The sequence below is a fragment of the Aethalodelphis obliquidens genome, unplaced genomic scaffold (assembly GCF_003676395.1).
Source record: "Aethalodelphis obliquidens isolate GAN/ISIS:26980383/991018 unplaced genomic scaffold, ASM367639v1 scaffold10, whole genome shotgun sequence".
Classification (NCBI taxonomy): domain Eukaryota; kingdom Metazoa; phylum Chordata; class Mammalia; order Artiodactyla; family Delphinidae; genus Aethalodelphis; species Aethalodelphis obliquidens.
The window spans coordinates 15,102,721-15,121,041 of record NW_020837954.1 but is presented as its reverse complement, the minus strand read 5'-3'; the positions used below and the strand labels follow the sequence as shown (position 1 = coordinate 15,121,041).

Here is an 18,321-nt window from a genome sequence, read left to right as displayed (position 1 = left end):
GGCCCAGCCGCTCCGCAGCATGTGGGATCTTCCCGGACCGGGGCACGAACCCGTGTCCCCTGCATCGGCAGGCAGACTCTCAATCACTGCGCCACCAGGGAAGCCCTGATATATCTTTATAGAAGAGGTAGTGTTTTGTTTTAGCTCAGTCTGGAAGGATGATTAATATTGAGATGTGGAAATTCAAATTTTTGCTCACAAAAAATTTGTTTAAAGCTTCAACTTTATTAAGTTGAAGTATAAGAGCTATACTTATTTTTTGAAAATCTTTTAGTAATCTGTAATCTAGAAGCTCCATGTTTATAGGGGGAGACTTTCCTAAATCTCTGGTTGAGGTTTTGGGGAGCTAGGAAAAGGCAGGGTCTATTTGTCTTAAGGGAGGCAACCCTTTGTGTTTTGGGAATTCTCAGGCCTCATTTTCATAGAGAAACTAATAGGAAAGGGAATTGAGGGCATTAGTCTAAGTATTTGACTAAATTCTCCACACTTTCCTTACTTTCTCTTCTCTCCCTCTCCAAGCCTTCTCTTTGGGCTTTTGGATCTTCCAAGAGATCTGGGCATCCCATCTTTTCCTCTCATTGAAAGTAGAGAGCCAGAGGACCCAGAAGTGCTTTTTTCTTTGGGTTTTCAAAGCCTTATGATCTTCTAAAAGGTGACATAAACTAAATCTAAGGGAGGTCTTCATTTATAAAATATTTACCCCCAGATTTACCAATTATACATTTTTGTAAGTAAACAAGAATGATTGAAGTGGTAAGGGATGAGAGAGCCTCTCAATGAATTATGGATCACTGAAAAAAGGAACAGGAATAAGAATTTCAATGAGTGGCATGTGTTGGGAGAGAGCTGTGGAATGAGTCCCAGGCAGGGCAGCATGTAGGCACTTGAGACCTGAGGGCTGAAGGAAGTTGAGAGAAGTAACTAAAAGACAAATGGGAGTATTTTGGAGCTGATCCTATTGGTTATATCAAAGACCCCTGGTGTCAAAGGACAGTGTAGCTGTCCTTCATTCAGGCCTAATTCACCCCCTTTTTGATCTCTTTCACATGAGGAGTAGGTAGAAGGGGAGAAAAGGAAAGGAGAAAGAAATTATGAAACAAAGTCTAGAGAATGTTTCTTAAGGATAAAGGAGACCTTAAATATTAAGAAATAAGTGGGTATATATGTCCTTTTTTTTTTAAACCAGGGCAGTTTTGGGGATCTATCTGTTAATCTATTTTTATGTTCTCTTAGAGTCTTTTGGTGGTGGTAATGAATAGAAATAAAAAGGCTCAGAGATGTGGACAGAGAGATGAAGAATAAAAACAAAGGTTGCTGCTAATGCATCACCTAGCATCAGTCTCTAATAACTTAGATCTGAGCGAGGGGTTTTTGTCCCTATTCTTGTTTTCCTTTTGAGTCATCTTTTTTCTTTAATTTTTAAGTTGTTGTTGAATTATATTTTTAAGTAACTGATAAATATCATGAGTAAGATTCTTTCTGAGAAATACAATTTAGAATGTTCTTATTGTAAGGTGTTGTTTTATTGTGTTAATGGTTGTAATCAAATGCTTTTGTAGTAGTAAACTTCTGTTGTAATATTAAAATCAGTAAAAGCTATCTCACATGTTTTATCTTATAGTTTATGTTTCATTTAAGAAGATCTCCTTTCTTGCAAGTGTTTAACAATAGTCCTGACGAGAGTTCATATTATCGTCACCATTTTATGCGTCAAGATTTGACCCAGTCTCTAATCATGATTCAGCCTATTCTGTATGCATATTCTTTTAGTGGACCACCAGAGGTAAGAGGGACAGAAAAAGAAATTGGTTTTGTTACTGTGATGTGTGCTATTAAAAAAATAAAACAACTAGGTTTTTCTTTAAATATAGTTATTAAATATAAGAATTTAATTCAAGTGTAGTTATCTTAAGTTATTCATATATTCACTTAAAAATATTTATGAGTGCTTACTATATGCTATATACAATGCTAGGCTGTATTAGGAAATCATTAAAAAATAAAACAACAATGAGGTAGAAGAGACTTTTTAAAGATCATTTTGTCTAGTTGTTTAGTTGATTAAATCCTATAGGGCTCATGATTATTCTTATGTCTTTAACAATGTCTAGAGGTAGTGATGATTCTAGAAACTGTATTCCAGAGTTTAGTGTCTGACAATTAGGGCATTCTGTCTAAACAGAACTTCTTGTTTTAATATAGTCTCATTCTCCTATAGTCTTTTTGGAACAAAAGATACAGTTGATTATAAAGATATACTTAAAAAAGTGATAAAATCATCCATTTTGCCTTCTTAGAAAACTGTCACACTTATTTTAACCTATTATTAAATAAAGAGTTTTTCCGTTCTAAGGTTAAAATTATCTGTTACACTACTTAAAAGTATGAAAATAATACTTTAGGAAAGGTTATTATAAAGAGAATATTTATAATATCTACTGATTAATGATCTCTAATGATGCCTTTATTCACTGTTTTGTAAAAAATAGTGGGTAAAATGTTGTATTTTTTTAAATTAATTAATTTATTTTTTATTTATTTGTTTTTGGCTGTGTTGGGTCTTTGTGGCTGCACCCAGGCTTTCTCTAGTTGTGGCGAGCGGGGGCTACTTTTCGTTGTGGTGCACGGGCTTCTCATTGCGGTGGCTTCTCTTGTTGCCGAGCACGGGCTCTAGGCGCCTGAGCTTCAATAGTTGTGGCACACAAACTTAGTAGTTGTGGCTCATGAGCTCTAGAGCACAGGCTCAGTAGTTGTGGCGCATGGGCTTAGTTGTTCCACGGCATGTGGGATCTTCCCGGACCAGGGCTTGAGCCTGTGTCCCCTGCATTGGCAGGTGGATTCTTAACCACTGCGCCACCAGGGAAGTCCCTTAAAATGTTGTATTTTGTTACTATAATTTTAAAAGTAATTTGTCATAGTTTCTACTTTTCTAGAAAATGCATTTTTAATATGTTGGTCTATGTTTGGTTTTGTAGTTCTTTGAATCAGGAAAAAAGTTTTAGAAGTAACTTGTTTTCTTATCATCATAGTAATATATATAAGTTGTAGACATCTGGAAAATGTAGAAAACTGTTTAGAAGAAAATTGGAATCCCACTGCCTACTCCTATCAAATTTCAAGTTCTCTGTTTAATCCATGAATCCCATTAGCTTCCTTTCTTAAGACTTTGCTTTTGAAGTTATCCTCTTTCTCTTCTGCATCATCACTTTCTCTCATCAGGATCATTCTCATTAACATAGAAACCTTAATAGCGCTTGTGTTAAACAAAAAGCCCCTGGACTTCACATTTTCTCTAATTGCCACCACATTTCTCTGGTCCCAGTCACAGCTAAATGCAGAAAGTTACTTGTCTATATGTTCCCATGTCACATTCTCTTTTCAACCTATATTAGTTAAAGTCTTGTCCCTAATTTTTTAATTTTTTTTATTTGGCCGCACCGTGCAGCTTGCGGTATCTCAGTTTCCTGACCACGGATTGAACCCAGGCCACAGCAGTGAAAGTTCAGGATGCTAACCACTAGGCCACCAGGGAACTCCTCTTGTCCCAAAATTATACTGAAACAACTCTTATGAAGGTCACCAAAGCCTTCATCTTGCCAGAACTCTCAACAATATTTACCTTGAGGATTTTCCTTGAAAACCTTTTGCTGTAGGCTTCTCTGACACCTACAACACCTCCTCCTCCTCCTCCTCACTGTCTGTTCCTTCTCAGTCTCTCCCTGCTGGTTTCTCCCTTTCCGACCTCTAAGTGTTGGCGTGCTCCGGGCTCAATCTCTGACTTCTTCTATAGCTTCCCTTTCTCTAAGTGGTGCAGTCTCACCATATAGCTTTAATTACCATCTTTGTGCATGTGATACCCAAGTTCAGGCCACTTCCTTCTATTTCATATTCAGTACTAATTTTCCATCTCCAAATTTGTTCTTTCCCAAGCCTTTCCCCTCTCACTCAGTGGTGCCACCATCAGTTAGACTCTTTCCTCTTGACTGGACTCTATTTTTCAATTGTTACTTCAGTTTAGAGATTCCTCAGAAAGTTAAATTGAAATATACTTTGAGAATTCATAATACTAAGAGGTTTTATGTAATAAGGTAATAAATTTAAAAATTTAAAATATCCTAGAAGGATCAGTTTTATGTTTTTAATTATGTTTTCCTGTTTCCTCTTCCGTTGTTTTCTTTGTGTCAGCCGGTTCTTCTTGATAGCAGCAGCATTCTTGCAGATCGTATTCTCCTTATGGACACATTTTTCCAGATTTTGATTTATCATGGTGAGGTAAGAGTCCATAGCATTTAAAGCTAAGCACGTAGGTTCAATAAAGTCTTTTTATTCATAGAAGCTTTCCCCCTTTACTATATGACTAGTGTTTCCTCTATGATAAGCTTTATTTCCACTTTTATAAGATATGTGTAAATCTAGATTCTTTGAGAGATACAGATCTCTTTTTTTCACAAACCTACACTCAAGCTTATAGTCTAGTATTCTAGTAACTTCAGCAGATATACTTTTCCAGTGTTTTAATTATAAATGATTTTAGATTTGCACTGTAATGGTGAAGACCTTTTTCAAAATATTACTTTAAGTGATATTATCCAGGACTTTAAAAGACCTATTGATTATTATTTTTAATTGATACCAGTTACTAGTGCTGTTTACCTTTTAAGAGTAATGTCTATGATATGACAGAGCTAGGTTTTTTGCTTATATCTTTTGTCTTTTTGTACTTTTGTTTCTTCAATAGCTCATTAATGTGCTTAAATGAGAAATCAGAAATGCAGATGACTGTTCCTCTGTTAAATATGGAGATATAAAGCAATATAGAGTATACATTGATTGATTCAGTTAATTGATTCAGTTAACTTAGAAATCAAGCCAGGTTTAAAGTTGTGGATGATTTAATTACATGGTTTTTGGAGTCATTTTCCTTAATAAAAGAATTGATTCAGATGCTCTTTTACAGGTATATTATTTTTATAATATTATTGCTATTATTATTATTAAAGTTTTTATGTTTATGTATCTTGGGAGAATGTAACTCCATTGGCACAGACTTCATAATAGTAGGTCATTAATTTTGAAGTCTCTAGGAAATCTTCTGTAGTGAAAATCCCCCTTATTTATCATAAACTTAGGTAGATAGCTTTTAGCTAACATTAATATGATAAGTATAGCGTTTTACAATTGTTCTGGCTGAATTATTATTTCTTTTTACTTTTAAAGGAGAAGAAATATCCTAATTTTGCATCTGTTTACTCAAGAATACTGAAATCAGGATTTGTAACTTAAAAAAATTTGTAACTCAAAAAACAAATAGGATAATGTTCTGTAATTTTCTTATTTTCTGAAGATTGCTTCATTTGAAAAAAATCTCTTAAAGTTTTTGGTTAGGCAAGAAAAAAAGTCATAATTTTTTAACTGTTGTAAAATTAGACCATAGCTCAGTGGCGTAAGTCGGGATACCAGGACATGCCAGAATATGAAAATTTCCGCCACCTTCTGCAAGCCCCAGTGGATGATGCACAGGAGATCCTTCACTCCAGATTTCCAATGCCGAGATACATTGACACTGAACATGGGGGCAGTCAGGTAACTACTGTTAATTTGTTTGTGTGTTTGTTTGTTGCTTGTTTTACGAGTTGATCCTACTTGCCTTCTGACGTTAATTTGAATAGACTGCTTCACCAGGCACATAAAAAAGGAAGGAGATGGGCAGATGGTTTCCAGGGGAAGGTATGCTTGCTTTTTGCTTTAGCTTTGAGAGCAGAGCAGTAAGATTATTGACTAGCTGTCTAAAGCTGGTGGTTTATCCCATCTTCTTCCTCCAGCCCAGCTCTAGTAAGGAGCCAGGATGGCATTATGGTGGTATGCAAGCTTTAGTTGAGCAAGAAGATATAAACAACTTGGAAATAATTTAGTGTACTTTTCTTAAATCTGTTTACTTACTGGTAAAGTCTATGAATACGAAGTTTGTGGTAACGTAATGTTCTGTTTTCCTCATTCTGTCATTTCAATTTTCTAGGAAATATAATAGGAAAGCATTATGGCATTGTAAAAAGGTGTGTAATTTTTAGAATTATGAGGATTAAATAAGATACATGTACATATACACATAGCCCTTTTGGGCCTTACAGAAGACTCAGGACCCCTTAACATACACTCTTAAAACACTTTTACTGCTCCCTTGTAATTCTTATTAGAGTTATATAAATTAATTGTAGATTATTATAAGTTTGTTTCACTTGTTCCTTAAAAGCACAGATGTTACTTTGTTTATTAATGTATCCCTAGTGCCTAGCACAGTATTACATAGTAGGTAATAAATATCAGTAACTATTATTCAGAAATGATAGCAATTATTATTAGGGTTTTACTATAATAGAAGCTACCCTGTATTGAGAATTTGCAAAGCTGATAGTTAGCACTTTACATACCTTCTCTCATTTGATTCTCATAGCAGTCCTATTGTTACCTCCATTTTACAGATAATAAAACTGAGACTTAGGATACTTGTGGCCAAGGAAACATAGTAAATGGAGGAACTGGGATTTGAATCTAGACGTTCTGACTCGTGAGCCAGTGCTCTTGTGTTTCTACTTTGAGAGTAGGAAAAGATTTTATATGGTACTAAATTTCAAAAGGCAGGACTGTCCTTGTTCTTCCAACATGTAATAATAATTTATGACTGGTTCTCTCATTGATGTTTCACCACATGTAGTGCTGTCTTCCTCTTTTATTCTGGTTATTATTTAATGATGATAAGGCATAGTGGATAGATGGGTAAAACGTTGGGTAAGTGCTCTCATGGAATAGCCTACAGTTTAAAAAAGTTTGAGAGTCATTGTTTAAAGTAAAAGAACATGTATAGGTTTTCATGGCTTTTATTTTTATCATTTTTGGGGACTTCCAACCTCTGATGACATTTCAGACTAGGTATTTGGTAAATGTCACAGTAACCTTGTCATAATTGTTGCAGACATAATCTTTATATGCTGAGTTTTGGACTCAACAATTTGTATTTGTTACTATGAATGTTATTATGTATGTATGATTTGGCGAGAAGAGGTTACATTTATTATTTATGTGTAACATATAGTGGCCTATATATTTCAAACTTTAGTTCATTTTTTTAAAGTTGCATTTTAATAAAGTTAATTTGACCAAAACATATTAAATAAAATTGAGTTTAGATAGTATAATACATTTGTTTAGCCTATATTAACCAAATCTATTTTTGATGGATAATGTTATTTCTTCTTTGCTTTTAAGGCGCGTTTCCTGCTTTCGAAAGTCAACCCTTCACAGACTCATAATAATATGTATGCCTGGGGACAGGTAAGTGTAAATAGCAGATGTTGGAAATTATTTCTTTGTGTTATTATAGTTTGTTATTTTAGTGAATGCTACATTTTTTCCTATGTATTTGGTAATGTCTGTTGGAAAAGTAATAAAAAAATAAGAGTCGAAAATAGAATTAGCATTTGGTGGCACCACAGAAAATAAAAAAGTGATTATATCAAATAGATAGAACCCCTTCATATTTCAAGCTTAACACTTTACCCTTGAGACAAAAAGCAATAAAGTGTATAATATGAGATAGGAGGTGATGATTCAAGCTTAATGCTAGACTATGAACTATAAAAGGCCACAGTAAGCTGGGAGTGGTCAGGGATTGTGGTTGAGCAGGAGAGGCTGGAAGCCTGGAAATCATTATTAATATATTTTAATTTGGTGGAAGTCCTACCTCTTGATACAATATATCAACATTTATCAAGTGTTCCAATCTTCATGACTTTGTATTGGTACTTTAAGATCCACAGTGATCATCCCTGCCTTTGAAGAGCTTGTAGTCTAGTATTAGAAATAAAATACATACCTAAGTAGTTAAAGTACAAGGCCGAGTGGGCTATGTGCTTTTAGGAAGATTTAAAGTATTACAGGGGGATAGACGAGGAGGAGTGGAAGAGGTCACATGGTGGCAGCAGGAGAGGGTGTCAAAATAGAGCTCAGAAAAAGAGACATTTCCTTTTAGAGTGGTTATTAATCCAGTAAGTAGAAATTGTATGAGGAAGGGAATTCTAGGGAGAAGACAGTATGGAGTAAGGTAAAGGGTACACGTAGGGATGAATAGTAGAACTATAAGTTGGCAATATATTGTGCAGCCAAATTGTGGAGACTCTTCAATGCCAGGCTGAGGACTGAGGAGCTGAGTCTTTATTTGGTAAGTAATGGAATGTTATTGAAGGTTTTTGGACAGAGGGGCAAATTTGAGTCTTAGATAATACAGTCGAATCTTAAGATTAATTGGGAGCAGTGTGTAGGTTGAAACTGTATCTATCGAAGTAATCCAAGTGAAAGGGAAGGAAGACGAGATGGTGAAAAAGAGTAGATCTGAGCGATATTTCAAAAGTAGACTCGGTGAGATTTGATTAGAAGTTGCAGGAAAGGAAAACTTACCCCAGGGCAAGACAGCTATATGCAAAATGTGAATTCTGACTGAATTCTGGATTAGAGAGAGAGAACAGCTTATAAAGAACATAATTGGGATGATTTGTGATATTTGAATGTGGACTATATGTCAGATACTAGTATAATATTATTAAATTTCTTGAGTGTGATAATGGTGTTGTGGTTATGTAGGAGATTGTCCTCGATCTTGAGAGATATATCCTGAAGTGTTTGGGGGTAAAATATCATGATGTCTTCAACTTGCAGAAATTATTTAACAAGAAGAAAAAGAAAAGGAAAAATATATAGAAACATAAAGAAAATGTGGCAAATGTTGATCGGTGATTTTATGTTTAGAGTATGTGGGTGTTTGTTCATTGTACTTTTCTCTAGGTTTGAATTTCTGAAAAATAAATAGTTGAGGGAGAACAAGGTAATATGGGGTTTTGAGCCTGGGTAACTGAGGAGAACATGTGCCAGTAAGTGGGAGGGTGGAAAGAAAATGTTTGATTTTATTTATTTTTTATTTTTTGTTTTATTTTATTTTTTTGCCACATTGTTTGTGGGATCTTAGTTCCCTGACCAAGGATTGAATCCTGTCCCTTGGCAGTGAGAGCGCAGAGTGCTAACCACTGGACCACCAGGGAATTCCTGAAAATGTTTGGGTTTAGACTTTGAGTTTGAGATACCATCTAGATGCCCAAATTGAGCAGATTGTTGAGAATTTGGGTTTGGTGATCAGGGCAAGGATTCATAGACAAGTGATACTTAAAGTCATCACAGTGGATTCTTGTCCAAGGAGAGAATAGAGAGGCAAAGCAAGGATGAGATAAAACCTTGAGGAAGTACAAGTGGTAGGAATATTTTATAAATAATCAGAGAAGTAGAAGGAAAATTAGAAGAATACCACATCCTAAATGATGAGGGAGGACGTTATAGAAGGAAGAAGAAGGGAGTAGCAAATATTGAGGTGCTGCAGACACTTGCTTTGATGATTAGGAGGTTATTTTTGGCCCTTGGTAAGCAGCTTTAATATAGTGGTTGAGTAGCAGATAGATTGTAAGGAATTAGTAGGTGGTAAAGAAGTGGAGGTCATAAGTGTAAATGGTTCTGTGTGTGTGTGTGTGTGTGTGTGTGTGTGTGTGTGTGTGTGTGTGTATAAATGATTCTTTTGCAAATTTAGCCTGAGTGAAGGGTAGGATGATTGTTACTACAGTAAGGGCACAGAATTTATTTGTGGACCAAGTGTAAGGAGCTAATGTAGGGGAGACACAAAAGAACAGTGTATAGATGTTTAAGATCCTCAAAAGGAGACAGTGTGATCACACGCATTGTGTGGTGGTTAAGCATTGGTAAGGAGGCAGGACATTTCTTTCTGCAAAAGCAAAGGGTGAGAAGAAGGGTGAAGACAGAGAAAGATTTTTGAGGTGGAGAGAAAACTCACATTGGATAAGCCTGTTTCTTTTCAGTAAAAGATTATTTGCTAAGAGAGAGAAATGCTGGGGTTAAGAACTAGAAAATAGAAAAGATTAAAAACAGCTATAGGGAATATAAGAAAGCAACAGAAGATGAATAAAAGACTTTTACAGCATGGTGAGGATCCATTTTATTTACTAACAGTTTCTTGAGCATGCTTCTGTAATGTTCTCTAGCCGTGCTTTGTAATTCAGACATTGCATTGGGGCTAATTTAGGACTGGAGGTAAGAAAGATGGACACAGCAAAGGGAGTAGAATAATTGAGAACGAAGTTAGATAACTGAATGTGGGGTCCAGGCTGGTTAGAAGAGCAACGAAGCAGTAATTGGGATTAAGGTCCTTTTCCTTTGAATATAGAGGTGCCTCAAAAGTTTGCCTTGGGCTTCCCTGGTGGCGCAGTGGTTGAGAGTCGGCCTGCCGATGCAGGGGACACGGGTTTGTGCCCCGGTCCGGGAAGATCCCACATGCCGTGGAGCGGCTGGGCCCGTGAGCCATGGCTACTGAGCCTGCGCGTCCGGAGCCTGTGCTCCGCAATGGGAGAGGCCACAACAGTGAGAGGCCCGCGTACCGCAAAAAAAAAAAAAAGTTTGCCTTGAATTCTGTACATTCACTGTTTCTCTGGGTGATTGTATCCAATCCTATGGCTTCATCTTTCATCTGAGGCTAACTTGTAAATCTCCATCTTTGGTTTGGCTTCACAGTGACCTATAGACTGGAATTTCTATAACTGCCTGCTGCACAGCACTAGAGTTTTCTGTAGACACTTCATAAGCAGCATGCCCCAACTTGAACTCTTTCACACTATCTTGTACTGACTGACCTTCCTATTTTTATAGAGGGCCCCACTGTTCTCTCAATTCCCAAGGCTTGGAACTTTAGTCATTTACATCTTCTCCTTTCTGCCCCTAATTACTGACTTATTTTCGCTGTCCATTCCCTCCTTTCCTTGTCACTAATCGAAGTCAGGCCCTTGTTACTATTCACATAGACGGTTGGAATTACCTGCTCTTGGGGCTTCAGCCTTTTCCTCCATTTTGGCACTGGCCAGAGTGGTCCCCCTAAAGCCGTTCTAAGTCAAAGCACTGCCTAGAAATCTTTAATAACCCCCTACTAAGTTACATAGAAGTTCTATATTGCTATTGAGGGTCCTTTGTGGTATGCTCCAAATAGCTTTGTCCACTTTTAGCTACTCTTTAGTCTTTTTAGCCAAACTGGACTTCTTACTCCACTCTGAATACACTGAGCATGTGACTTGTCCCTATCACCACTTGTAACACATCATAGCCATCCCTCAAGGCTCAGTGCAAAGTTTACTGACTCCATGAAACCTTTTCTGTGATTGCATGACTGGATATTGTGTAATATCCCTGGCGCTTCATCCCCACCCCCTTTTTTCATCTATTTCTGATGACACTTATTTCTCCTGTTAGATTATAAATTACTTAAGGGTGATAACTGTGTCATTTTCATCTTTGACTTTCCACAGTACCTTAAACATAGCATATATTGACTATAATAGATCTGGACAGGAGAACAGAGAGATGCTTTAGGAGTGAAGAAGCTTTCGTGATATAGATAAATAAATTGAATTCACGATCTAAAAGTCCTGAAAGGTGAGGAGTTTTTTACAGCAAAGAAAGGAACTTACTCTTGGAAGGCGTTCAAAGGGTACACATAGCACATGTGAGAAAAATTTGTGCCCATATAACACATATACGTATAGACTCTCAATATCACCCCTCACCCTCTTCCAGTTGCTGGGGGAACAAAAAGCCAAATATTACTGTGATGTGGAAGTTTGGAGTACAGGATGTACCATGAATCAGACTTTCCATTATACTTAACTCTAGTTAACTGAGTATTGGTTTTGGTTCTGGATCCCACAACTTAAGAAGAACTTATTTAAGAAAAAAAAATCACAAGAATATAGAAAAGTAGCACCAATAAATAAAGTTAATAGAGTTAATGGAAATGGTGAATAATCAATATGAAGGGGAGGTTAAAGGATTGAAGGATACTTTAAAATAGTACTTGTCAGGGGTCACATATTTGTCACCTAGGGACCAGGTGAACAAATGAGTGAACCTGGCTGCATATAAGAAAACTTGACTCTCAGTGTCAAAAAGCAATACCTGGAGGCAGCGGGATATGGCAGACTAGGGTTTGTGGGGAGGGTACACAAATCCTTTTCTAAAGGGGGTAGTGTTCCTCCCCTCCAGATGATTGTTGTCATACACATAATTCAATTAGCAAAATGTTGTGAGCTCACATTATGAAGACCAAATAAAACCTATCTCTTTGTGGCTGAATTTCTGCATTAAAAAAACATGGTTTAGTTCATGGAAATAATGGCTTGTTCCTTGTTTGGGGAGGTTTAAATTACAGCATGGAGATGTAGATGGAAGACATATAAAGTAAAGAACTTGTTGAGCTGTTAAACATGGAGAGGCATCATTCTGGGCTGGTAGTTGAAAACTCTGCAGGTTACTAAACTTCCTATGCCTTCTCTTCCTTGTCTGTTATAGAGTTTGATGACACATACTCGATATGCCCAGTAATACTCAGTAAATATTAGTTATTAGTTTTCCTTTTTATCACTGGAAAAAAAGTCTCTCTAAAGATATTTAAGATAGGAAAGAAAACCTATTTTTAAACTGAAGTTTAATTATTACTGCCTGGAAGTAGGGGCATTAGAGACATGAACAAGAGCCCTAACACTTAAGCCAGACCCTGAAAGATGGAGATTATTTCATTGGATGAATATGATGGAGAAGGAAATCCCAGGCAAAGGAATAAACATGCATCTTGTTTATCTGATTCACTCATTTGTTTATCCATCCACCCATTCATCTATTCAGTACTCAGTTTTGAAAGCCATCACCTTTGGAGAAACTTAAGTGTACTTACTTGTTATTAAGTGAATTCTTTTTATTGATTTGATAAAAAGTTGTTTAAATATTTATAGTCATTAAGTTAAATTATGTCCTTATACTATATGGTGGTTTTAATTACATTGTTATCAGGTCTGTCTCTCCTTAGATTTTTTATAAAGTGTTTTCCTCAAAGAGGCAGTTGAAGACAGTTTGGGTTTCTTCTCATTATTGCATTTTAGAAAATATAATCATCTTTTCCAGGAATACACTTTAAAAATTTTTGTAATTTTTTGGCCACTCCACACCGCACATCATGTGGGGTCTTAGTTCCCCAAGCAGGGATTGAACCTGCTCCCCCTGCATTGGAAGTGCGAAGTCTTAACCATTGGACCGCCAGGGAAAGCCCCCAGAAATGCATTTGATTTAGCAAAATTTAGGAATTAGTTACAGTTACACCTTTGGGGGAAGCTGACATTTGATCCTATCTTTTATGAATAGATTCTTACAAAAACAAAACAAAAAAATTTCTATAGGATTTTACTTAGACCATTTCTTTTTTTAAGATTGGTTCCAAACTACTTGAAAAATCTTTCATTTGTATTAAACTTTTTCATGTGTCTAAAAACAATGAAATTTTGGTCTGACATATTTAAATCAGTGTTTCTCAGTCTTTATATTTTGTTAAATTTGAAAACATCCCTTTCCTGTAATGCTGTTTGAAATGTCAAAATTAAATAAATACGTTAATTAGAAGTAAGAAAGAAACCAAGAGCCCTAAGGTCTTTTTTGACCTATGATTTTTGTAAGAGAAATTATGTTAATATTTTTATAGATAATAATAGCTAATAAGCTGAGTCTGTACTGTGTTTTAGTCATTATGCTAAGATTTTCATACACTTCTATTTGTTAAAACACTCCTGTGAGGTGAGTACTATTAATCCTATTTTTCAGAAGAGGAAATTGAGGCTTATATAGGTTAAGTTAACTTACTTCAAATCACACAGCTAAACTGTGACAGGGTCTGGATTTGAACCTAGGTCATTCTAACCCCAGAATCAGAATTTTTAACCATTAAGCTAAAATGATGATTGAAATTTAGGGCGTTAACATAGTAGCCAAGCATTTTACTAAAAATTATGGAATTTAATACCTTAGTTTTCTTTTCGTCAGAAATCAAGTACCCAGTGTAAGTATTATCCACGGATGGCCTGAAGAGGGCACCACTGCAACACTGCTTCTGTGACAGGGTGCTGGAGGTCTCTGTTGCTATAGTGCTTCATATACTAAATGATATAAAGCTTGGAACTTTTTGCTTAATCCTGAATATATTTTAAAGAGAAAAAGAGTGCAGTTGTAAAGTTGAGATCAATCAACTGCAAATTTTTGATAAGATTGAGTTGAGCATTCGTATTAATCACTTCAAATAAGATCACAGTATATGAATTAGAAAATCCATATATATTTTGTCTTGACTAGGAGAAATAGATCTGGGATTGGGTGAATTGAGGTGGAAAATGTGTAAAATGCAAAAAATTCAGGTATAATAATAATAATGTTATATGCCTACTGTGTGTGTCAGGTATTGTTGTGTTTGCTTTACAAAGTTTAACTCATTTAATCATTATAACAACCACGTGAAATAGGTTCTGTTATTATCTGTATTTTACAAATGAGGAAACTAAGATTCAGAGAGGTTAAGTAAGTGACAGAGCCAGGATGTGAGCTCGGCAGTCAGGCTCCAAACTCGGAGCTCTTAATTCCAGTGCTGTTGTCTCCCTTCATTATCAAGTTTTTCAAGTTCTTATAAATTCACATATGAAAACACATAATAAAATTGATTTTCCAGTATTCAGGAGAGGTTATGACATATCTGTGGCTATGCCAGCCTAGAACCACAAGACCTATAAAGTCAGAGCTCATATTTGCCACTAACTTGCTGGTATCCTCTGAAAATTACTTAATTTCCTTGTTTTAGGTATTTTATATATACTGATAAATAAGAAACTGGATATCAGGTGAAAACTTTAAAAATCCAGATATAGAAGGCTTCCCTGGTGGCGCGGTGGTTGAGAGTCCGCCTGCCGATGCAGGGGACACGGGTTCGCGCCTCGGTCCGGGAAGATCCCACATGCCGTGGAGCGGCTAGGCCCGTGAGCCATGGCCGCTGAGCCTGCGCGTCCAGAGCCTGTGCTCCGCAACGGGAGAGGCCACAATAGTGAGAGGCCCGCATACCGCAAAAAAAAAAAAAAAATCCAGATATAAAATACTCTAGAAAAACTTTCTTGCTACAATAAAATTTCATTATTAGTGGATTGGATTACTAAGGTAATCAACACAATTTTTATTAAAATAGAAGTTAGGAATTTTCCCTAACCCTTGTTAATTACTTAGAACCCAGAGAAATCAATTAAAATTACTTGAATGAAAATATATAAGTATAGTTTATTTTAAAAATGATATAAATTCTCTTCCTTCCATCTGGCGGTTCTGCTAAAATGTGTGAGTGGAATTTTATTTTAGTAAACAGGCAGCAATAAGGGAGACTTATTTCTTAGTAGTGATAAAAACACCAATACATTCAAGACAAATGAACACTTTACTACTTTAAAGATTAAGTTGGGTATGGAGCTAATGTAAGGCCAATTGGTAAACTGCGGTACAAATCTGACTCTGACCACATGGGGTTAGTGCAGACTCCAAAAGTTAAAGGACATGGTCCACGAGACTGCCCCGACTTCAGATGCCAGCCAAAAGTCGAATCCCAGGTTACCCACACTTCTGACCAACTGGCTACAAATCCGTGTGTGGGGGGGGTGGTGAGAAAGGGAGGGTGCTGGGGTGGGCAGTGGGTGGGTAGAGTGGGTGGGGGGCGGGTTCCCATAACCCCCCTCCCCAGGTTTGGTAATTCCCTAGAACAACTCACAGAACTCAGGAAAGCACTATATTTATGATTACAGTTTTAGTATAAAAGTTACAAGTTAGGTCCAGCTAAAGGAAGAGACAGCAAGGTCTGGGAGGGTCCCAGATACAGAGTTTCTGTGCCCTTTTCCCATGGAATCAGGGTGCGTCACCCTTGCAGCACATTGATGTATTCCTCAAACAGGAAGCTCTGCTGGGCTTTGGTATCCAGTGGTTTTATTGTTTTTGCTTTTGTTTCTCTTAGGCATGATTGATTGAATCTCTAGCCCTGCATCTCTTCCTCCCTGGAGGTCAGGCTCTCTTAAAGCCCAGGCATCTAATTACATGGTTGATCTTTCTGGTGACTGGTCCCTATCCTGAGTCATCTCATCTCATAGCATAAACTCAGGTGTGATCTGAGGGGCTCATGAATAACAGATACTACTTTCAGGAAATTCTAAGGATGTAGTTCCCCTCTCAGGAGTCTGGGAACAGGAATCTGGGACAAAGGCCAGCAGATTCTTTATTATTACAACAGGGAGCATAGACATTCTGCTTAAAATGATTTCCTTGTCTGTTTTTTTACACATTTGTTTATATAAGGTATCATCTCCTGTGTTTTAATCATAGAAAATATCTTTCTTTTCCTCTAGGAGTCTGGAGCACCTATTCTCACAGATGATGTTAGTTTACAAGTGTTTATGGATCACTTAAAGAAACTTGCTGTGTCAAGTGCTGCTTGATGTGCTAAACATATTAAGAACACTTAAGAAGATGAAATAATATTTCAGTTTCTTTTTTTCCCCCTTTTTTCAGTTAATCTGTGGAAACCAACAGAGAGATCTCTCTAGACTCTTTTTGTATTAGTATGGTTTGAGACAACAAATGGAAAAATGTTCATGTTTGTAGATTAAGCTAGAATATAAGAGCAATAAGAACAAATTTGTTTTGCTTGTCACAGTATTATAACTGGTTTTAGAAATTTGAGGTCTTTATAACTTATGTTAAAAAGTAAAAATAGAGTCTGCCTTGTACTACAGAGATATAACTCATTTGTATGTTGCAGACAAATTCAAAGTGGCACTGAATGTTTTGACATTTTGAAAACTTGTTTAATTTTAACCAAAAAGTAAAGCAAATCATCAACAGTAATGATAAATGTGAGAATTTTTGCCTATTCATTGAATATTTTTCTGTGATTTTCAGCACTTATGTATACACTATTTCTGTATTTACTCTGTTAAGGCAGATTTATTTTTATGATGATTTGTTTAGGAATTATTTGACTTTATGTATGGTAATTTTTATGAAGATAATTTAATGTTTTGGTCATTTGAAAAAATAGTTTAGAGATGAAAGTTTTTGGGTAACAATTCCACAGTTGGCAACATATGTGAAATTCCCACAAAGTATTCAACTATGTGATTAAAAGTGATAATTTTTTTATAAAGGGAGATAGAAAATAAACAGTTTGGCACAGTACATTTTAGAAAGGCTTTGCAGTAAAAGGACTTCTGTAACTTCTAAACCAAATTTGGTATTCACTGCATGGTTTTGTTGTTTCCCTTTGTTTTTCTGAGGTAAATTTTACATTATATCCTCCAGTATTTTAAACTATTTTGGGAGTTTACACACTACTTTTGGTTTTTGCTTCCATTTTGTGAACTTTATTAAGTTGTAGTTCTTATTGAAACAGTATTATCTAATATTCTGTTGAATTTTATCATGTGACGCTCAGTTCTATTTTGATTTATTCATTAGTATCATTCACTTTTACCTCTTAAAGTTTACTTGTAGCAAATGTTTACATTGCTAAAGCAAGATATGTTTGACAATGAAATTTATATCAAGTACTGCAAATAAAAGGTGGTGCTATGATATGGGCCCGGAAGGACAGTGTCATGATTGTACTTGCATGAACACTATCATCTGATGGTAAAATAGAAACTTAAAAAAATTGTTTATATGTTATATTCAATTAGAGTAAATAAGTTGCTCTGTTCCATTTTATTTGATTTGAACTGTGCTAGGTCTAAATACCAATAAAATATACTTTTTCTCTGTTTTCCTGCTTATTTTGAAACCTAGTAAGCCTGAAAAGCCTAATGTAAAATTAAAGCATTTATAAAACCTGATATTAGTGGATTAAAAAGTTAGTCATTTTAAAAAATAACAGCTTTATTGAGGTTTAATTCACATATTACACAATTCACCCATTTGAAGTGTAAAGCTCAATGGTTTTTAGAATATTCATGGAGTTGTGTAGCCATAACCACAATCAATTTTAGAGCATTTTCATCTCCCAAATAGTTATTTGTTTTTGCTATAAGGAACTGAGGAAAATCCCTGTGATGATGATACATGTTTAGCTTGCCTGGCCCCTTAACTTATATCCTTTAAGAATGCATTGTTTTTTCTTCTCTTGAGTGATGAGCCGCTACTTACTCCTAAACTCTCCTCTACTTCTAAAGCAGTTACAGCCGAAGGTACTAAAGTATCTCTGTATTTAAGGGATAAGGATGAACAAATATATCATCATACCCTTTTAGCTTACCATTTGAAAGAAGTCACCCTGGATAATTTTTGTGTATAATTTAGCTATTACTAAATTGCTAGCTATTTAAATAGACT

At 35.9% G+C, this 18,321-nt stretch overlaps 1 protein-coding gene across 2 annotated transcripts in view; it reads left to right on the top strand.

The window, feature by feature from the left end:
- SEC23A (SEC23 homolog A, COPII component) overlaps positions 1 to 17,755 on the top strand; it is a 65,960-nt gene extending 48,205 nt beyond the window's left edge. For both annotated transcript variants that reach the window (XM_027111103.1, XM_027111102.1), the window contains exons 16-20: positions 1,622 to 1,783; positions 4,186 to 4,272; positions 5,428 to 5,583; positions 7,264 to 7,329; positions 16,344 to 17,755. In XM_027111103.1, the coding sequence (XP_026966904.1) occupies positions 1,622 to 1,783; positions 4,186 to 4,272; positions 5,428 to 5,583; positions 7,264 to 7,329; positions 16,344 to 16,433 (561 nt within the window). In that variant the 3' untranslated portion in view covers positions 16,434 to 17,755. The remainder of the gene's footprint in view (positions 1 to 1,621; positions 1,784 to 4,185; positions 4,273 to 5,427; positions 5,584 to 7,263; positions 7,330 to 16,343) is intronic.
- Positions 17,756 to 18,321: the final 566 nt, after the last annotated feature.